General features: G+C 37.5%; 1 protein-coding gene across 2 annotated transcripts in view; it reads right to left on the bottom strand.

Moving 5' to 3' along the window:
* Nucleotides 1–23,736, bottom strand: part of LOC145664466 (meteorin-like protein) — a 389,001-nt gene that overhangs the window by 156,766 nt on the left and 208,499 nt on the right. For both annotated transcript variants that reach the window (XM_081731166.1, XM_081731168.1), the window contains exon 2: nucleotides 491–873. In XM_081731166.1, coding sequence (XP_081587292.1) covers nucleotides 491–873 — 383 coding nt within the window. The remainder of the gene's footprint in view (nucleotides 1–490; nucleotides 874–23,736) is intronic.

Below are 23,736 nucleotides of genomic sequence, written 5' to 3'. Positions count from 1 at the left end.
TTTGGAGATCCGGGTTTGCTTCCCTGTGGGAGCTCATGTGGTTTGGATTCCACGTTAATCATTAGGTCCACGTCTCATATAGCCTCGCTGCTGAAAGGGACGCTAAACTCAAAAAATCTTCAAAAAGCCAAAGAAGCTAAAATTTGTATTTCATTGCCAGTGGTTTCTTACTAAGTTTGTGTCACACATTCACTTGTGGATGAACATTCTATACATTCTCGATGATGATAAAAAAAAAAAAAACTGAAATTACCTACAGTTAAAGGTGTTCCTTCATCCAAACGATAAATGTGCATCTTTTGTGTGTATGTTGTCTCGGGTTCGATCTCCGGTGAAGCAAAACGCTTCACATAAAACAAAAAATGTAATCTACATTTCACTTGAAGCACTAGGTACAGTTTCATGTATTTCGGTGCTAGAAAGAAACGTTAAACTGTAACTAATCAACCAATTACACAATTACCAAACCAGAACATTTAATGTCTCTTACCTTCGGAGATATCATATACACTATTTTTTCTAAGTGGCTGAAGATGATATTTGAAAGCTGCGACTTGTTTCTCTAAAGTCATGAGTCCTGCTTCTACGTATATTGCTACCTGCCCTCCCCTACTTTGAAAGCATCTTGCAAGTTGAGGATGAGCGCCATCTTGTTTACGGAATAAAGGATGTAAGGATTTTCTGCCTTCGAGAAACAATCTAGCTCCGTCAAAATCTGGTGCCGCCTTGATGCAGCCACGAAATTCTCTGCCCGACGAACCCAGACGCAAAACAACTCTTAAGGCGCCTTTCGGGTATGACCACTCTATCTGTCCTTGACTGCAACGAAGGTAGACAGGAGTCACACCACGAACTTCGTTGTTCTGGGCACCACTACAAAGAAACAGAGATAAATTGTTATTAATATCGATAAATTATTATTATTATTATTATTATTATTATTATTATTATTATTATTATTATTATTATTATTATTAATGTAGTAGTAGAGGGAAAATTTAGTATCGGAGAATACCTGCAAATAAATTCCTGACCACTAATGTTAAAAGGTTCTAAGATTGTTTACAAAAAGATATTTTCCACGAGAAGAAGAGGTAGACCAAAGCAAAGATGGTACGAGGATGTAAACAAGGATCTGAGAATATTGAAAGTTAAGAACTGGAAATGAAAAGCAAAGAACAAAGAAGAATGGAGGTGCCTGGTCAATGAAGCCAAAGCCCACCCAGGGCTGTAGAGCTGTATGGTAACGTAAGGTAAGGTAATGTTAGAGGGTTGACAAAACATGATCTTGAAAAACTACTTCATTTTAGGTATTATCTCACAGGTTTCTAACACCTTACACATTTATTCATTACCATAAATGTCTAGTTTCCTTATTTTCACTTAACCCATCACTCATAAACCTAACTAGAGCTTGCAGTTGTCCGACTTTGCCAAGATCAATGAGCCTCGAATCCATCAAAGTACAGGAAAAACTGGTTGATCTAATAGTGTTTACAACGAAGGCATTTTAATTATAGTACAGGGAAATTACTCTTTGTTTCACGCTGGGAAGATTATAAAACGGAAGTACGTCAAACGCGTCAAACCAGTGTAGCCAGTAGCAAAAAGTACACTTTTCTGTCAGAAAGGATGAAAGACTATTGTCCTTTTATATTTGGTCTAGGAATTAATTCGTGCGGTTGGTACGCACACATTGAAGCTGTAGTACAAACACAAAATACATAAATACCTTAAGAAAAATATTGTCCATCGCTAGCCACCACTTTCGCCCATCTGTCAGGCAATGTACGGATTCCGTGGCGAAAGAAGTCCTCATCCTTGGAAGCGATCCAGTCAGAGACCCATGTTTCGATATCTTCTGAAGAAGTAAACCGCTGTCCAATCAAATCGTTGTTCATGCAATCGAACAAGTAGTAGTCCGAAGGAGCAACGTCTGGTGAATACGGCGGGTGGGGTAAAACTTCCCATCCGACATTTTCTAAATAGGTTTTGACCGGTTTTGCGACATGTGGGCGAGCGTTATCATGTTGAACAATAAGTTTATCATGTCTGTTCTCCCATTCTGGTCGTGTTCTGGCCAGAGCTTGCTTCAAACGCATTAATTGTCGTCGATAACGTTCTCCATTCATAGTTTCACCCGGTTGCAGCAGCTCATAGTACACCACACCTTTCATATCCCACCATATGCACAGCATAACCTTTGCACAGTGAATATCTCGTTTTGGTTGTGATGGACCTGGTTCACCTGGTTTCACCCAGGCCTTTTTTCGTTTAGGGTTCTCGTAATGGATCCACTTCTCATCACCCGTAATAATTCGATGCAAAAACCCCTTTTTGCTCTGTCGTTGAAGCAGCAATTCGCAAATGGTTTTTCGTCTTTCAACGTCTCTGTCTTTCAATTCATGTGGAACCCAATGTGACATCTTTTGAATCATTCCCATGGCTTTCAAGCGTTTGGAGACTGTTGTTTGATCAACGCCTAATGCTGCTGCAAGTTGTTCCTGCGTTTGACACGAATCCTGCTCGAGCAATGCTGTCAATTTTTCGTCTTGAAATTTTTTTGGCTGTCCAGCTCGCTCTTGGTCTGCCAAGCCGAAATCACCACTTCTAAACCGTGCAAACCACTTCTGACACGTTCGCTCAGCTAGAGCATGGTCACCATACACTTCCACCAAAATACGATGACTTTCAGTCGCACTTTTCTGCATGTTAAAGCAATGCAGCAGGATACCCCGCAAAAACATTTTATCAGGCACAAATTGCGCCATGTTCACTTAACTACAAACTGGTGTTGTTGACGCTTTAATCCACTGCCCTATACTACGAACGATACGCGATGACAGGGGTTTGCAACACATGTGTGGATACACGGAACTGTGGGACGCTCCGTTCGTTGCGCCATCTCTTGTCCACCCGCACGAATTAATTCCTAGACCAAATACATGTGCATATAGTCTCATACAACAAGGTTACGGACCCTACGGCTGCCTCTATTCGCAGAACAAGTGGGAAGTGAAGGACACGAGTCACTTTATGTAGTTATTCATAACAATACCTTTCCTTAAATAACTTGATAGTGTGTGTAATCCAATTTTATGTATGGCCAAACGCCAAAGCAGAATGAAAAGATTTTCGGTTTATATTAGACCCCAATCCCAATTGAGATGTTATCATATCACATTAATTATAATAGTATACCAAGGAAGAGTGGGGAGGAGTACGAACTTTTGCAAAAAACTGAGTATCTCACCAGACGCTCAACTTAGAAAGCTGAAATTTGACATTTTTAAAAAATAAGCAGACAGCCTAGCAATTTTAGCGTTTTTGATCATTCCCTTCAGATTCTAGACCCTTCTAACATTTAATTTTTTACACCCCCCCCCCCCTGGATAGAAAACGAAACCAATTCTATCTTCAAATCCAATTCCATCAATCAGTATCATATGTTTATTGCATCAATTAAAAAAAATTAAAAAGGTTTGCTGATTTATTTGTTTCCTTACAAAATACGAAGCAAACACATGCTCACGTCTGGTTTTCTAAAACACATGATTTCATTGTTTTGGAGTTTCGATCAAGACAACTAACAAAATAAACATGCTTAATCCTTATCTTCTGGGCGCCGCAGTTGCTTTCGAGAAATAATTAAGCGTGTTGTTTTTTAAATTTTTAACGCAAATTGATACGTATAAATGAACGTTGAGAGCGAGGATACCATGAAACCAGCTATCATCATTAATAGTTGAGTTACCGAATATATTACTTTGTGTATACACCCTCTTTTATTTTGAACATCTCCCTAAGAAAAAGTTCCTGGCGTACGTATTGATTCCCTTTTTAGTGGAAGGGCGCGCTTTTAGTATATGACGACTTGGTAGTGGGTTGAAATGTAAAAATAATCGAAAACGATTGATGTTAGTGTCGAATTCATAGTTTGGGGGTCACTAAGATGAATAGTAACTCTCCCGGAGCTGTTCAAGTCTAAACTTAGCCCCTATCCACATGGTGGGGATGAAAAATTAAAATTAGTGTAGAACTCATAGTTTTCGGGGTCGCTAGATGAATAGTGACAATCTCCAATCTGTCCAAATAGTGTTGCTCACGAGACGAGAAATAAATTTTTCTCGTCTCGTCTCGATTGTGGAAAATTATTTCTCGTTTCGATTATCGAAGGATTAGTTTGTCTCATCTCAAAATTTACTCTGATTGTTCTGTGAATTTATTTATGCCCTGATTTTTCTTAATTTCATCCACAATCTATGAGATTCCCTCCTCATCACAAGAGCTTTACGAAAGGTGTAGAATAACAAAAATTTAAACTATGTTAATTTTTATAGCAATAAGGTGACCAGGAAAGATCCGGGGCTATACACTCGCCGAAAGTTTTGTTTTTCATTCCTTCATTATTTTTGTCAAGGTTATACCCAGTCAATTTTAAAACTATCAAAGTTAATAGCCTATGCTATTTTTATTTTCAGTACACTATTTTTTGATGTATTTTATTGTTATTTTTATGATGTAAAACCTGTTTAAATGCGTTTGCCCTTTCTCAAGTCTTTAAGCAAAACAAAATTTGCTTGAACAAGTCACTGAAGCGGTGGGAGAACACAAAGGTTAAAATTTGTAAAAAATGAAGCCTAAAACGACGTTTACGAGGGAGGGTTTCTGGACCACCCACTACCATGTGCGATATTCCATACTACTGGTGAGAAAAGAAATAATGGTTTTTCGGATTTTAAAAGAACCGACAGAGATTTTTTCAAAAACCAAAAATATTATAAAACAATTCCAATTTTCAAAGAAAATTGTTTGGAATTTAAAAACTGTTGCATTTGTAACTGAAACCGATTTTTGATAAAAAAACCGAACCGGTTTTTAGCAGAAAAACGAGCCTGTTTAAAATCAAAAACGGTTTTGGTGAATTCGGTTAGTGACAGAATTTAAAACGTTTTTAAAGGTTGTGGTAAAAACAAATTAAACTTTGGAGTTGACTTGCGCGGCAGTTTATAATTGTTCGTATGTCCAGCGTAGCTGGTATGTTCAGCTAGCATATTAATATAAGTATTTGCAACTCTTAACTGTAGCCGATGACGAAAGGGGAAGCATGACACAAGCAACATTGTGAGATTTACTCTCACGCAAATATCAGTGTATCGAAAAACTTTTTAAAATGTAGCTAATTTTGGAGTAGATACACAAAGAAAGAAGATTGACTGTTAGAATAACATCAGAGGTATGTAAACTCATTCTTTATCAGTTAAACTTCTTACGATAAGGTAAGTTTGGCAACATGAGCTTAGTTGTTGCCACGTCGCACAGTGGTCCGAATAGCAAAAAAGGTAGGGCAAAAGTCATTTTTGCGAAATACAAGTTACAGAAGCAAAAGAGGTGTAACAGTCATCGTCGAGAACCAATTCATGACAATAACATGATATTGACTGAATTATCACTTAATGCTGGTAATTGTAGACGTCTTAAAATGGTAGAAGTTTCGTCTACAGGAAATTAGCAAATGCGTGACTTGAGTTTGGGAAATTGTTTTCCAAGCAACCATGATAATGAAGGGCCATATTGTAATTATTATATACAGGGTATAGTATTGTGTACGTGACACAGTTAGAATGAACAATGTGTATTGCACCATAGTAGTTATAATAAATGCACATATTACTCGTATGGGAGTACTACAGACTACTTATAGAGTTTTAAAAAAAATTAAACATGGATAACAGTCGATTGTTGTCAATATGCTGTGTAAGTTTAATTGTCTACTTCTGTTTATTACAGGAAATATGGCCTTGGAATCATGCCACTGAAGGTGGTTGGCTGGGGTGGCGAGACGAGCAGGAGATAAGCACGTAAAGCAATTGTGTTTATTTGACAGTGGAAGCACACGGGGTGAGATGGAAACGACAGAACCACAAAATTTATCCCATTTGGAGTTCGAACACTCCCTCCTTCATGCACACATTCGATCTTTTTAGTGTATTTTTCATATCTTCCATAGATCAGATTTTCAGAAATAGAAAGCGAGTGCGAAAGATGGAACCCTCAAATATTTGAAAGCAGGAAAATAATTATCCAAGAGAGGTTCGGAAGTATATAAGGCCTCAGTGTGAATGTATCCAAGAATGGTTATGGAACTACCAAATGATTGTAATAAAGCCCACATGTCTTTTTTGCAGCATCTCAAACAGCTTCAGAGATAAAGGGGTGGTTCAGCAGTTAATATCGCGTTTCGGAAGTATCTTGACAACAATTTCCTATGGACACGACATACATTTTGCAAAATTCAACACGTACTGCATCGAAACTGCTCTGTTATTTGTGCGATTATACCCGTGGTACTACATGCCACCCACAGTGCACAAAGTTCTTATTGACGGGTCAGTAATTGTGTAGGCAGATCTTTTACCAATTGGGGAGATTTCAGAGGAGGCCCTTGAATCTAGACACAAGGATGTGCGGAAATACTGAGAACATACCACTGGAAAAACATCAAGAGTAGCCAGTAATTCGGATCTTTCAAAGCTGCTGGTGAGTTCGGATCCAGTAGTTTCCACCTTGGAAGGACTCCCAAAGAAGAAAACACAGAAACTGCCTCAGGATGTTGACTGCGCTACTGAAAATAGCCACTCAAGATGAACTACTGCGTTTGAGTTAGGTCTGTAACCAGGACGTTTATTGCAAGTGCTTATTAGCATAATCAACTACTTCTACTTTTGCTCCGCTATATTGGATCCCCTATTTTTAATTTAACACATAATATGAAATATGTACACCTTGTCTCAAAAAGGTTGAGCGCATTCTTTATTGGTGTTTTGAAGCAAAAATTTTCTAAGTCCAGCTTCGGGTATCTTCGGGAAAATGTAAGCCAGGTTCGAACCTCCAAGCCAGCCTTTGCAATCGGGAAAAAGTTTGCAAATGTGTTTTTCTTCTTTTAAATATAATAAAACTTGTTACCAAGTGTTTAAAATACAACCACAACATTGATTGAAATACTTAATGATACAATATTTCGAAACCTTTTATTAATGTGAGCACATGCTTGTTTGTCATTTAGCTCTCTATACGTAATGGAACATTTAAATACGTTAAAGAATCTTTCCATATGTAAAAGAATGCTCAAAATTAAGAAATAGAACATAATTATCGCCTGAGTACTAAAATAAAAGTCAAAGTAGAACAGAAATAGCGTTTGTAATGGATATGAATGTCATAATTATCTTGAGATCCGTTATACATCGCTAGAAGCTTAGTTCTAGAAGTCCTTGTGTTAGCTCATTGGTAAGCTGTCGGATTTCAAATCATAAGGTTGTGAGTTCGATTCCCATCTGGGTCAATACTTTTTTTAAAATTATATTTTCCGCAATGCATGAAAAATTATAAAAAATAATTACATTAAAATATATAAGTTGTTTATATATAACATAATCATTGCAGAACATAGTAATTATGTTTAAAATATAACATCTGAGATAATTTTCACAGTAGGTCGGTATTATATATGAGAATGTTAAATACAAGTTAGGAAAATCGTTTAATAGCAATAAATAAGTTATGTAGTGTATTTATTTGCAGCTATTTGTCATACAGATTTAACTTCTCAATATTCTCATTACAGTATGTTATTTATATTCGTGAAATACAGTATATTCCTACGGATATAGAAAGTGTATAAACAGAGTATCCAAAGTCGTATCCTGCTTCAAGACACATAACTTTTCCCGATCCCCTTAACGTCACGGGAAGAAACACAAATTCTCTTTAGAACGGAATGTCGTTACTTAGAGTCTCATTCGAATACGTTGAATATGCTTTTGTGTATTCATCTCTCTCTCTCTCTCTCTCTTTCGTTTTGTTTATGTGTGTGTGTGTGTGTTGCGGAATATCCCAAGTTGAATACAACATTTGCAAAGTATATGAGCATCATTATCATCGAATACCAGAAATTGAAAGTCGTGTTTCTTCAGGTTGGGTTTGCGTGTTCATGTTAGCTCACTGGTAGAGTACTAGACTTGCCACTGAAGAGGTCTTGAGTTCAAAGCCTACAGCTAATTATCATTCTTTTGTCAGTAGGATTGCACAGAAATCGGATACAAGGAGTGGTTTACTTCTAGAAATATTTTCAGAAGCGTTTAGGTAGCCCTGAAAAGGGCTGTTTTCGGGAGTTAAGGCGGGGACATTAATATTGTGTCCAAGACTCTTCTGAATTTATTATACGCTCCATTCTTCTGGGCATGGAATCTATTACATGGGTGACAAATTTATCTCCTTCCCCTACCTCCAGCCATGCTTCGGAAAGAAGATGCCACAGGTCATCCTGAGTTCTTGGTGGATCTGCCTCAGGCCAACTTTCCCTTAGAGTACGCTTCACTTCTGCCCACATATTTTCCATGAGATTGAGGTCTGCTCCATGAGGCGGCCAGTCGATTAAATCAATCTCAGGGTGCCCTGCGAACCATTCCTGAACCACACGGGAAGTATGTATTGGCGACTGGTATTGCTGGAACTGAATTACACCATCAGGCTGAAATACTTGTACAGATGGCACCATGATATTACTGATAATGTCTAAGTACTGAGCACTGTCCAGATGTCCTTCAATTCTATGAAGCTGTCCTGCTCCGCGACTGGAAATCCAACCCAAACATAAAATAGATACATGGCCACTGCGATTGCAAGCAGCCACATATCCATGGTCATATCGGGTTCCTCTCGGACGATACACAAAACGGCGTCCCTCCTTTGATCTTGTGAATATGGATTCATCTGAGAAAACTACGTTTTCCCAATTGAGACCCACATTCGCCTGTGCAAACGCGAGACGGTAAATTTTGTGGTCGTCTGAGAGTTTTTCCTTCACGGAAGCAACATGGCCACGTAACCCAGCATGACGAAGCCTTCGCAGAGCTGTATGCTTACTACCAGGAAAGAGAGAAGCTTCCCTTAGCTGTCTAGACGTCCTTAGTGGGTCTAACCGGGCTTCGTTTACTAATCTCGTCTTGGGCTTCGGTTGACACATGCGGACGACCAGAAGATCGTAAATTGCCAGTCTGACCTGTAGCACCATATTTCCGAATCCATCGCCTTCCTGTAGAGGCCGGGACACCTACTCGCCTGCTAGCTGCAGTTGCAGAATAACCTTCCAACTCCCATAAAGTAATTACTGCTGTACGTCTATCCATAGTTACCAATGTTCTGAGCTGTGAGAAGGAAGCAATAGGTAGAAGCAATAGGTATTCTACCTGACGTGTGATTGGTTACTTGCACGACACGCCTATTGTGGGGAACAGCGTTGCCAGATGTAGCATAATGATGCTAGATCTAGCATAATTTGCATGTCTCTAGCATCTTGCTTTTAGCATCCTGCCCAAATCTAGCACAATTTCAGCAAGTTATCAAAAAGCCGTAAAACCTGGAGATGAGAAAGAAGTTGGTCGTGGGAAGAAAAAGAACGGCAGAAATGTATCCTCTTCCATTGATTCATACACTCGGTAAACAATACAGGCAGTCTTATTTTACGAAGTAAGTTCGGAACGGCTTTGGGCTTTTTTTTTTGTGGCTCCACCCAGGGTTTTCTAATCCTTTAACTCCGAGGCATGGGCGGAGATATGGGGGCCATCCTCTCCCCAACTTTTTGACAACTTCACCATCTTTATTTCTGACTTCATGATCATATTTATTCCTGAAATGACAGCTCCGAGACCGACCAAAAATCTGCCCCCCCCCCCCAGCAGACGATTCCCAACTCCGCTTATGCTGCGAAGTAATTTTCTTTCAAAATATGTAAACAAAAACTTTGCATTCATTTATACGATATATACGCCATTGAGTCTGGCAACGACTGCAGTAATTTCGTTGAGTTAAAATTTTGGTGCGTGAAGTATTGAGTTCTATCCATGCATTCTTGCTCTCTGTGTATTTTAAGTTACGTTATCGTATCTCAACTTCGTTTTTTTAAACTCCTGAATTAGTAATTATGAGGATCTAGCATAATTTGACCGAATCTAGCATAAGTTCGATCAGGTTTTGGAATAATTCCGAGCTGTGAGTCTGGCAACGCTGGTGGCGAACGACTTGGTCAACGACTCGTGAAAGAAATCTGAAAATGGTGCGCCGTAATAATAATATTAAAAACAGTTTTTATAAAGGAATATTAATACATACGAAATGCTGTTTAAAGAATGAATTGTTATACTGACTTTACACGTATAAAAACATATACCATATACCAAACAGATTGAGCGATATAATGATAGCTGTTTTGAGACGAACACTTTCGAAGTCCAACTTCGGGTATCTTCGGAAAACAGTAAACTAAAGCTGCTGGTTCGAACCTCCAAAGCCAACCTTAGTAATCGGGAAAAGATGTACAGATATGTTTTTCCTTCTGTTAAATATAATAAGACATGTTGAAATGGTATTAAGTGTAGAAAAATGTAACATTGATTGAAATACTTAATGATACAATATTTCGAGACTATGTATTCACACTCTCGTTTCGTTATTGTGATTTCCATACGGAAAAGTGCATTTACGTATGAGCTCAGTTATATTTCAGAAGCAGCTTCCGAAAAGCGGTCATGTTAGCTCAGTGGTACACCACCGAGCGTTTAAATCGTGAGTTCGATACCCGTTCAGGTGAGATTCTTTTATGATATTCTACTTTCCTGAATGCATGAAAATTATGTAAAATAGTTACATTACAATTCATCAGTTGTATATATATTTTCATATCATCAGTTGTATATATGAGTTGAATATATATATTCATATCATCAGTTGTATACAGGGTGTTTCAGATAAAACGTCCAGTGCTTATAAATCCGAAACGGCTGAGAATAAAAAGATGAAACAAAAACTGAGATAGGAAAATGTCATAGGGCGCATCACATGGTGTTGTTGTGGTGACTCCCAGGGCCCTCCTTCAAGGGGGCCCAGGGGCCAACTTCTAATTTTCAAATGGGAACACGTATTGAATCATACCTCATTCAATAGTACTTAAAAAACGAAACAACTTTTGTAGGAAACAATTTTCAATTTAGGCCACCGTTTTTAAATGGCCGCAAAAAGTGAGTCCTATATCAGATAAAAAGTCCAGTGCTTATAAATCCGAAACGGCTGAGAATAAAAGGATGAAACAAAAACTGAGATAGGAAAATGTCATAGGGCGCATCACATGGTGTTGTTGTGGTGACTCCCAGGGCCCTCCTTTAAGGGGGCCCAGGGGCCAACTTCTAATTTTCAAATAGGAGCATGTATTGATTCATACCTTATTCAATAGTACTTGAAAAACGAAACAACTTTTGTAGGAAACAATTTTCGATTTGAGCCACCGTTTTCAAAATGGCCGCAAAAAGTGGGTTCTGTATCAGATAAAACGTCCAGTGCTTGTAGGCCTAAATCAGAAACGGCTGAGAATAAAAAGATGAAACAAAAACTGAGATAGAAACGATGATAAAGCATATCAAGTGGTGTTGTTGTGGTGACCCTCAGGAATCTCAGTGAAGGGGGCCTAGGTGTCAACTTCAAACTGATACAGGACTTTTTGCGGCCATTTTGAAAACGGTGGCCCAAATCGAAAATTGTTTCCTACAAAAGTTGTTTCGTATTTCAAGGACTATTGAATGAGGTATGATTCAATACATGTTCTCATTCGAAAATTTGAAGTTGGCCCCTGGGCCCCCTTGAAGGAGGGCCCTGTGGGTCACCACGACAACACAATGTGATGCGCCCTATGACATTTTCCTATCTCAGTTTTTGTTTTATCTTTTTATTCGCAGCCATTTCGGATTTATAAGCACTGGACGTTTTATCTGATATAGGACCCACTTTTTGCGGCCATTTAAAAACGGTGGCCCAAATCGAAAATTGTTTCCTACAAAAGTTGTTTCGTTTTTCAAGTACTATTGAATGATGTATGAATCAATACATGTTCCTATTTGAAAATTAGAAGTTGGCCCCTGGGCCCCCTTGAAGGAGGGCCCTGGGAGTCACCATAACAACACCATGTGATACGCCCTATGACATTTTCCTATTTCAGTTTTTGTTTCATCTTTTTATTCTCAGCCGTTTCGGATTTATAAGCGCTGGACGTTTTATCTGAAACACCCTGTATATCAGTTGAATATATATATTCATATCATTTCACGACATAAGTAATTCTTATCTTTAAAATATAACATCTGAGGTATTCACAGAACGTCGGTGTGTTATGTGTGAATATTGAATACAAATTTTTAAAAAAATGTGTAATAGCAATAAATAAGTTATGTACTGTATTTATTTGCAGCTACTTTCATCGCAGATAACTTCTCAATATTCGCATTACAGCATTTAGGTAGAGCATATCGAAAATCGGATCGTGGTTCAAGAGAAAAAATTAGCTAGCCCCAAACTGTTACGTAAGAAATTCACGAATAGCAAAAGTAAAGTGAAGAGATTGAGAGCGGTAATTCCTTAATCACTCTCTGTCAACTCTCTCTTATCTGCATTTATACATATAAAAGTGTATGTACGTATGTTCCATCATAACTCATGTATGTCTAGAGCAGGGTTTCTCAACCTGGGGGTCGTGGCCCCTAGGGGATCGCGAAGATAGGCGGAAGAAATAAATATAGTTAGAATCTAATACCAGAAATTATTTTTAAATATTATTTTTAATTTTGTTCTGATAGGCATACTTTTATTTTTTATACACACTGTAAAGAACAATAAAAAATAAGTCTACTGAACATTTTCAAAGGGTGTAGAATTCGTGTTACTATTCGGTTCAAAGTCTCTTGTCGTCGCGAATTCTGTCGAGAAATTTGAAGCTTAAAATATACAAAACGATAATCATGCCTGTTGTTCTGTATGGTTGCGAAACATTGTCGCTTAGTCTGAGGGAAGAACATAGACTGAAAGTATTTGAGAGCAAGATCCTTAGACGAATATTCGGACCCAAGAGGAACGGGAATGGGGAATGGCGGAAACTTCATAACGAGGAACTACATAATTTATACGGTTACCCAACATTGTTAGGGTCGTCAAGTCTATGAGGCTTAGGTGGGCAGGTCATGTAGCTAGAATGGAAGAAAGTAGAAACGCTTTCAAAGTCTTGACTCTAAGACCAAACGGAAAACGACCATTAGAAAGACCTAGGCGCAGATGGGAGGACAATATTAAGATGGATCTCGCTGAGATAAGAATACAAAGTAGAAACTGGATCCAATTGGCTAAGGATAGAAGTCAGTGGAAAGCTTTTGTGAACGCGGCATTGAACCTCCGGGTTCCATAGGCCATAGAGTTAGTTAGTTAGTAGAGTTGTTTAAAAATGAATTTAAATCAAAGAGGTATGATATAAAACTAATGAGAACTGTATATAGAAATACTAGAAAAATACACATGAAAGAAAACCTGCACATTGAAATACAATTTAAATTAAAACCTAATGAGATACCTAAGCATGGTGTAATTTCACTAGTGCAGCAATGCCCGGTTCAATCTTCATGACGAACATTATCAAGCCATTTTCAACTGATAAGCGATTTCTTACCTTTGTTTTAATGTTTACCATAAAAAAACACACTTTCGCACAAGTACGATATAGCAAATGGAATTATTACTTTTAAAGCAGCAATCACCAGACCAGGATATTCTTCTATCCTCATCAGGCAGAACTTGTCCAAGTCTTCGTTACAGAAAACCAGTTGCAAAGACTTGTCGCATGATCATTGTATTATTTGGTCAAGAAGTTGTGGGCTTAGATCGGATACGTTAATGGCCTCTTCAATGAAGGAGTTTAACATCCATCTTGAACCAGCACCTTCGTCGTTGGTAATATAGATATTACAGTTACTGTATCCACTGTCAGTGCCGGGCGCCGAAAAGAGGGTCCACACATTTCGCAGGAAGTGTGTTACTCAAGTTAGAAAAGTGCATGTAAACATGTGTAAAATAGAAGGAAAAACGTAATAAAATGTGCTCAAAATTAAGGAAAGGTAGGGTTTATTTTGAAAATGTTATTGAGCTTCGTGAACCATGGTGGCGTGTTCACTATAAACAAAAAAATGGATTCTACTATTACAGAAATAGGTATGTTAAAAATCCCACACAAGCTTATTATAAAACAAATTATAAAAGGGTCGCTGGCAAGAGCGTGTGATAAAAGGGGATCGTGATAGGAATTAGATTGAGAACCACTGGCCTAGAGTAATTTTAACCACATTCCTTATAGTTTCAAAAAGAGTGCTGTCGGGTTACCTATGGTGAATGGGAGGGGGATACATATAAAAGATTGCTAGAAAATGATCGATATTAGATTCATAGTTTTCGGGGTCGCTTAGATAAATAGTGAGACTTTCAATTTCGCTTAACTCCGATTAAGCTCTCATTAGTAGGGATGGGCACGAACGACTTTTCTTTGAAACTCGACTCGACTCGAAACAGACATCTTTGAGGTCTACTCTTGGACTCGGCGCGAAAAATATCTTCCAACTCGACTCGGATTAGAGTCAAGTCGAACCAAAACGAGCCAAATCCTGTGTGTAGTCCTACCTAGACAATACATAGACAATAATTATTCTATCATCAATTATACTACTGTTACTACAAATAATAATAATAATAATAATAACAATTATTATTATTATTATTATTATTATTATTATTATTATTATTATTATTATTATGACAACACCGTGTACAAACATGAACGATAGATGGTTAGTAAAGGAATACTAAAAGCTAATTGACTGCCGACGTCGGTAGTCATGAAGTCTACAAGGCAAGGACATCGTTCATTACCCTAAGCTGTAAGCGTCGGTGGACTACAGATGGTCAACTATTAACCTCTCGCCAGAAATTGGTGGCCCCGCAGCGACGATCCGTGATGGCCCAAGTTCCATTTTGAAAACTTTACTACCAGCGGCAGAGACGCGATGAAACGCCAACGAACCACAAAATAACTCTCCCAAAATATGTTAAAATGCCTATATGTGTGATCTGTTTATATTTAGGTGAATCAAAAAAACACAAAACAAATACCCCGGGGTGGACGCGAACTATCAATATTACGATTACTAGGCACGTGTTCTTCTGACTTCCCCACGGAAACGATCATAAAAAGCTTGGTTGTTGAAGGATAAATCATTGACGTCTTAATTTAGCCAATCAGACAAACCCCTACATCTCGAGTTCTAGGAGGTCATACCGTGAACCGTTTCAGATTTATTGCTTTCTGGTGGAGTACTATCCATGCGCAAAATTTGAGCATAATAGCCGACATGCATCTTCGGTGCCTCTTATCTTTAGTACAATTTTAACCAGAGATGGTGTTGGTCAAGGAAAATTTGATCCACGACCCACCATGACCCACTATCACCCACCACCCAAATGACCCATTGGCCCACTCTGACCCATCAACCATCGTGATCCACTCTGACCCACCACCAACTATGAACCACTCTGAACCAATCCGATCAACTCCGACCCACCAAAACCCATTTACATAAACTCTGACCGATGACCCACGTCCTCCTCTCCATTGACTAAAGAGATTACACTTGTAATAAAACAAGACTGTGAAATTATCACTTATCGGAGTTTGAATTTCTACCGTCATTGGCTCAAGCACCTCTTTGTTACAATACTGGTGGGTCTGACCTTTACGATATATAATGTCAAAGTGTTTCTCATCTTCCGAGTTAAAATTAATTTAAATTTATCATATGTAATTATTTCTTTGTTGCCTTACAGACACATTTCAGTAGAAAATAGGGTGAAATTTAAAAGTTTCGAATCAAGGAAAAGTAGACCAACGTAAAAAAAAAAAAGAGAGAGAGAAACTAATTTTCTATATAATTAAGCATGCCGTACTAATTGAAAATGCCCATGTAATTAAGTTTAGAATACAAATTTTATGGCCATTTTTCTCTAACTTTATGGCTTGATTGCCTTATGCTCGGAACGCTCCATATATTAAACACCAGCTTCAGCAATTATAAATAGAAAGCAGTGGGTATAAAATTCAAAAAGAACTTTAGTTTGCATTACTCAATTTTTTTCTCAACTAATATCAATCGTTTCTGATTATTTTTACAAATCAACCCACTACCAATTTCCAAAATGCACCCCCGTCCCCCCGCTCATAAGACAATTTTAAAAAATGCCAGGGCATATTCTCTTTATTTTTAATAAAGAGTTATATGCTGAATTTCAGCTCTCAGTTGAACGGCTTGTGAGATACTAAATTTTTCGCAAAAATTCGGACTTCTACTCCCCCTAAGGATATGTATTATAATGAAAGTGACACGCGTATGATAACTTCCCAGTTGGGATTGGAGCCTGATTATATACCAAACGTCAATTCATTTGACTTTGCAATTCGACCGTGATGATTACGCAGACATAGTTAGTTTCAATTTTTTATGATACATATCCTTATTTCATATGTTACAGATGATTCAAAAATATTTTTTCAAGCAGTTAGCTCCTCTAGAATCTCACAGGCTGCATCCCAAAATCCAACTCCTACTATCCTATGACAATCCAAAAGTGACTGAACTTTTTTTATTAGGAACAAATGACAAAAGAAAAATGGAGATCTTGAAAGTAAAATGTAGAAAAGCTCGGTGCCCCCAATAACTACATATTTCTCCGCCCCTTCATTCCCGAACTTAAAAATAAAACTTAATTCGAATATGGTTAATTAGTGAATTTATTACAGTTAAATTCCACTCACTACATGCTACAGCTACAACTATGTAACAAAAAATAACAACTGTGAAACATGTTCTGAATTACTATTACATTTCTTACGCTATTATTAAACATATTAAAATAGTAAAAGAGGATTGTTCGTGAAATAGTATATTTGCTCATGATTTTTTACTTTTTCATACGGAAAAAATTAAAATATTATTCAAGTTTTAAAATTTGCACTCTGCAAATATGTTGCCCTCTAGGCAATGGGACTAATCTGGACTAATGGGAAATGCTGCACTGTTAGCGGCGCTGAAAACTTACGATTCGATTCTAATATCGGTTGATTTCGATATCTTTATGTCGCTACGTAACCACCCTGGGTGCTAATGGGAGCTTAATTGGACTTGAATTGAAAGTAGAGCTATTCACCTAAGCGACCACAAAACTATGGATTCGATACTAATATCGACCCGTTTCTAGCATTTTTTATATGTATCCCGACAGTACTCTTTTTGCAGACTGTAAGAAATATAGTTAAAATTGCTCTAGATATATCAGAATTATGTTGAAACATACACATAAATCCACTTTTATATTCTGTATAAATAGAGAGTGAGCGAGCGAGAGAGGGCGACTCAAGGCATCACCACTTCCACATTGCAAAAGCATATATCAGGAATTGAATTGAAAATCTATGTAAAGACTTTCTGCTGTGGCATGCTTCATAAGGACAATTCCAGTCTGCTCACGTGACCTTTGGGGTTCATGAATTCTTTTGCGAGCGTTCCGACTTTGGATTCTCTGTTTATACCCTCTGTTTATGCTTCGAATAACTTTTCAAGAACATAAATGACATTCTGTATTATGAATGTTGAGAATTACTCTCTATATGAGAATATTGAGAATATTGAGAAGTTAAATCTCTATGACAAATAGCTGGAAATAAATACACTACATGATTTATTTATTGCTATTGAACGAGTCTCCTAACTTGTATTTACATCCTCATATATAATACCGACCTACTGTGAAAATTATCTCAGATGTTATATTTTAAACATAATAATTACTATGTTCTGCAATGATTATGTTATATATAAACAACTTATATATTTTAATGTAATTATTTTTTATAATTTTTCATGCATTGCGGAAAATATAATTTTAAAAAAAGTATTGACCCAGATGGGAATCGAACTCACAACCTTATGATTTGAAATCCGACAGCTTACCAATGAGCTAACACAAGGACTTCTAGAACTAAGCTTCCAGCGATGTATAACGGATCTCAAGATAATTATGACATTCATATCCATTACAAACGCTATTTCTGTTCTACTTTGACTTTTATTTTAGTACTCAGGCGATAATTATGTTCTATTTCTTAATTTTGAGCATTCTTTTACATATGGAAAGATTCTTTAACGTATTTAAATGTTCCATTACGTATAGAGAGCTAAATGACAAACAAGCATGTGCTTACATTAATAAAAGGTTTCGAAATATTGTATCATTAAGTATTTCAATCAATGTTGCTTTTTTAAAAACTTGGTAACAAGTCTTATTATATTTAAAAGAAGAAAAACACATCTGCAAACTTTTTCCCGATTGCAAAGGCTGGCTTGGAGGTTCGAACCTGGCTTACATTTTCCCGAAGATACCCGAAGCTGGACTTAGAAAATTTTTGCCTCAAAACACCAATAAAGAATGCGCTCAACCTTTTTGAGACAAGGTGTACGTGCTCATCCGATTTCAGCTTCGTAACCTCTATGTTGTACATTCTTCCGCCATATTGGGTCCGCCATTTTGAAGTTTACAATTTTATTATCAAATTTGTAATTTGTGACCGTGCAAACCCCTCTGTACCCAATTTGAGATCAATAATATGAATTTATAACTTTGGTCCGCCATATTGGATCCGCCATTTTGAATTTTTCATTTTCGATATCAAATTCGTAATCACCAACCTTGAAGACCATCATATACACAGTCTCAGAACACTTCAAGAACTCCTCCGTATTTTGTCCGCCTTTTTCGCTTTTCGGACCACTGTGCGTCGGCGGAAGCGAGATGACAGTTTTGATTCATTATGATCAGTGATAGTTCAGTGAATTTTATTGTGCGCGTTTCTTCTGTTTTGCTTTATTCTGTTGTAGTTATTCCGTGCGTTATTTGTGTTGTTGTTAGTTAATGTTGCGTTTAACTGCTATAGAGCTATTTTTTGACCGTGGCTGAAAATTCCCACATTGTTATAAGTAGCAAACAAAGAAATGGAAACCTCTTTCTACTGGTGGAAAAGCCATGTTATTAAACGTTTATTCATATTTTCCAAACCAGGCAGTGAAACTGGAGAGAGTTGCCCTTAGGCATCAAGGCACCTCTGGAAAGGGGGGAGAGTAATAGTGATTCATACCATGATAGAGTGGGTTAATTCCTGGAGCTGACCTCGTTTTTCGCGGCACAAAAACAGATGATTATCACAGAGAATTAGATGGAGCAAAATATGAACATTTCCAAGAAAAATTCCTTCCGAATGTACTACCAAATTCCGTGATTGTTCCCACACAGTAAAAGACGAAAAAAATCAGTACGAAATCATATACTAAAAAAGAAATTGCAGAGTTGTTAAAAAATAAAGGTTTTGAATGTGATTCAAGCTGGAACAAATTTTAAGTAATAGAAATGTGAAATAAAGTTGCTTCAAACATACAAGTCTTCTACAAAACAGACCACATTGCAAAAGAAGCCGGACAAAGTTCTTCGTCTCCCCCTTATTACTGCGAACTTTCTCCCACAGAACTTGTGTGGACTAAAGATTTGGGTGTTTCTTGCCTCCAGGAGTAAATTACGTATAGTTAGTGATTATACTTGCTCTTCTATTATTATTATTATTATTATTATTATTATTGAGTCGTTTACCGCTGCGCTCTTTGGTTTATGTTCTTCCTTTTTTTATTTTCTCAAATAGGCCGCTGCCTACTCATAATAAGAGGCAACGACGTGCTGTAAGACGTCTCGTTGAACGTCATTTCCGTTTTATAATCTTCCTAGGGTGGGACAGAGAGTAGGCATATTTGTGGGTCAACCCAAAAAAATAAGGAAAGAAAACTTGCTGCAACAAAATTCAGAGAAAGTTCCAAAGAATCCAGTCGCAGGTTTAGAAGATATGACGTCATCAATATAATCGCAGCCAGGATTTATAGGATAATTTGTGAATGAGTTTAGCTTCTCACAGACTAGACACAGAAACATCATTATTGTATACCTCTAGTCACAAAAACCGAGACTGTCTTTCAGAGTCTCAGTCCAAAGTTAAACCTAGATCCTTACGTCCCTCGGATCTCCTTACAAAGGAAATCTATTTTCCTTCCATTCTGTTACAGAGTAACATGAATTATTATCTAATAGAAATTGACCGTATAGACATTGTCTTTACGGAAATATTCAAGAGACATGTAGAAAACGAAAACAATCATAAAATATGACAAAAAGAAGAAAAAAGTAAAAAACTGGCATACTACGTGATACCAGATTCAAGCCTGTGGAAAGCACATTAAATCGTAAACATTATATAAAAATACAATTAAGAATTAGCTGCACAAGATGCGTATACGTTACATGCACCAGTACGTAAAGTTTTTGAGCGCAAAACGCATTATGTTAGTGCATCAAATAAAACATTGCAAATGGATTTAACAGATATGCAAAATATTGCATATAAATATATACTGTATTTCTTCGAATATAAGGCGCAAATTTTTGTCAGGTTTTAGACGTCCAAAATTCAGGTGCGCCTTAGATTCGATGGCGTCTTGGATTCGATGTAGATACTGTGAAATATATATATTAATTCATTGCACGTAGGTCACAACACAGAATTTACTGCTGTTTTTAATACTGGTAGTTACAACTAATTTGCTTAAAATTGGTTTATATTACAACAATGACAGACTGCACAAAGATGATAATCGCTCACGAAGAATGAACATTTCGTTTTACTAATAAGAAAATTCTTATCGAACTTATTCGCATTTAAATTTGCTGTTAGGACAATCAGATTCGTAATCGGAAAAGTGCAGGAGATAAAATATTATGGTAATTTCATCCAGTCCACAGGCAGGCTTCGTTGAGAAGACGTACTTGCAGTTTGACTAAAGTATAAATACAGCACGGAGTAGCAAAAACGGCATACATACGATGCAGCATTTAGGTACAGTTATTAAGTGCGCGGTGGAGCTCTGAGACCGTGAAGTTGGACGAAGATTTATTGTCAGTGAGGTAAGCATTCGTCGTTGGAGCAATCAGCAACAGCAGTTATTTAGTTGTAAAGCAACTAGGCAGTCATTCTCTGGACCAAAAGAATGAGACATTCGGAAGAGGCTCAGTCTATTTTGAAGTTTGTGAGAGAGCAAAGGTCACCAGGAGTTATCACTTACAGCTTTGAAAGTTGCAAAATCACAAGGCATTCCCCGTGCAAACTTTGAAGTCGTAGTTGGTGTGATAAATTTATGAAGGGAAGTGGACTGGCCTTGCGAACGAGAACAGTCATTTGTCAGAAGTTACCACCTGATTTTCAAGAGAAGCTAGTTAACTTACAACGTCATGGAATCATGTTAAGGAAATCGCACAATTAGTCTGAAACAGATAAGCAATCTAGATGAAACACCTGTGTATTTCGACATGACACGGAATTAAACAATAAGAGAGGCGCCAGCGAAGTTCATATTAATACTACTGGATACGAAAGACAGAGAGTCACTGTTTTACTTTCTGTTACCGGTGATGGTCATAAGCTACCACCGTACATTGTGTTGAACAGGAAAACAATGCCAAAGAACCAAAACTTCCTAAAGAATGTTATTGTCTGTACACAAAAAATGCTTGGCTTACAGAGAAACTCATGAAAGACTGGGTGAAAAGTGTGCGACCTTGAGCTTCTCTGACGAAACGCAGGATGCTCGTTCTACATTCATTTAAGGGCCATATCACAGAAGGCATGAAATCTTTGTAACATGAGAGTCGGTGCGACTTAAGGCATGACGAGTAAACTGCAGCCCCTAGACGTTTCAATAAACAAACCATTCAAAGCTAACGTGCGTAAGTGGTACGAAGCTTGGGCCGAAGACCACGCCTTGACACCTCCTGGGAAGATCAAAAGGGCATCTTCTTCCCAGATAGCCCAGTGGATTTCCAATGCTGGAAGGAAATCTCTCTTAATATGGTAATAAAATCTTTCACGAAGTGTGCCTGACCAATGCTCTCGATGGATCGGAGGACAACCTGTTGTGGGAGGATTCAAGTGAACCTGATCCTGACCTTAGCCCTGCAATGGATTCTTCTGCTGATAAGCAAAGTGACACTGAAAGTGAAAGTGAAGGGTCGGATTTAAAAATGTATAGAACTTACCAATGTTGTACGGCATAGTACCAGATATCCTGTAGGTAAATAAATGTATCACATACCGGTAGCATGTAATAAAATGGGAATGGTGGTCAAAATGGGAATGTATCTGTACATTATTTATGAGCCCTAGATTCAAAACTTATTTTAAATGAGTTTAAATGAGGTGAAATTTCAGGTGCACCTTATATGCAATGGCGTCTTATTATCGAACGAATACGGTATTGTCATGTATTGATATATTTTTGCGATATGCAGGAGTATGGAAGCGTCTTCTACACATGAATACAACCGCAGGGGGTCTAATTAAAATGGTATTATGTGTAATTTCTTGTCGGTAGGCCAGGTATGGTCGGAGAGGTCACATGATTTGTTGCTAGACCGTTAGGTGGTCAGACTGGTTCCTGGAAAGGTTGACCGTTAGGAGGATGGTGTAGTTTCTTGAAAAGGTTGAATGACCTGCATCACACGATTTCTTTATAGGGATCTTCATAATATTATTATTTTAATTGGATCATATATTTTTAATATTTCGTGATACTTTTTACGGATCGCTTCGATATGAAGCTGATTAGAACAGCCATGCAGTAATATTAAAAATAATCTCGAACCCAGATTATTTAATTACATAATATTGTTTATTTTATTCTACTGTATGCTAAATCATACTCCGTAGAACAGCTATGCTGTGATCATATTATTTTACACAAATTGTATGTTATACATTCACAAGAGAAACTTTGTTTCGAAGTATTAAGAGATGGAAGGGAATAAATTTTATTCATGCGGAACTTTTTTATTTATTTGTAATATGTAACACATTACTCTTTTACGGAGTACGTATACAGAGCGTAGCTCTCGTAAGTCTTTCGCTGGTAAACTCAGGAAACGAGCTGAACTTTTCGCGCCCTTTTTCGAAATCCGTTGGAAGGGAGTGAAAGATGGCGTTATCGGGTAATGACCTTACAGGTAAATGTTAAAACATGAAGACAAATACAAAAAACCGACGCCGTGTCGGGTAGATATCACAGACTGCCGACAGACTACTAAAAACAAGTTTGGTGCCGCGGTAGGCGAACACAAGACATTGTCGGCGGAGAATACGAAGAAGATTAAGGTTGCGGTAGACAAACATGACAAAATACCGTGAGAGTAATAAAAACAAGTTTAATGGCATTAAGACATTGTCAGCGGAGAATACAAAAGAAGTCTGAGACAACGAATGCTGGAACATGACGTGACAGTGAAACCGAATACAAAAGAACTGATGATCCTGTTGAAACATGATGTGGTACTGACTGTGAATACAAAAGGTTTGTCACAATGATGGATGAATGTGATGTGATACCGATTGCGAATACAAAAGAAGTTTCGTAGCATGAAGCGTATTGATAGTAGAATATTACTTGTAATCATTTTATTTTGCGTAGATGATGTGAATGGTCGGTAGCTGTTGTGTTTACGCGAATAACAATAATGATGGAATGTTGTTGTAATAGATGTAAATGGCCACATCAAGAAAATTTTCTTTTAAAAACATGTAAAATATTTGCACATGTTTATCTCCGGACTTGTTTATCGAGGAAACCTGCTATTTTTCGCCGGCTTCACATATTAGTATACAAAGAGAAATTGTAGATTTGA

The sequence above is a fragment of the Thermobia domestica genome, chromosome 11 (assembly GCF_964235325.1).
Source record: "Thermobia domestica chromosome 11, izTheDome1.hap1.1, whole genome shotgun sequence".
NCBI classification, from domain to species: Eukaryota; Metazoa; Arthropoda; class Insecta; order Zygentoma; family Lepismatidae; genus Thermobia; species Thermobia domestica.
Note: the sequence above shows the minus strand (reverse complement) of the source record. Positions and strands in the feature narration are given on the sequence as shown.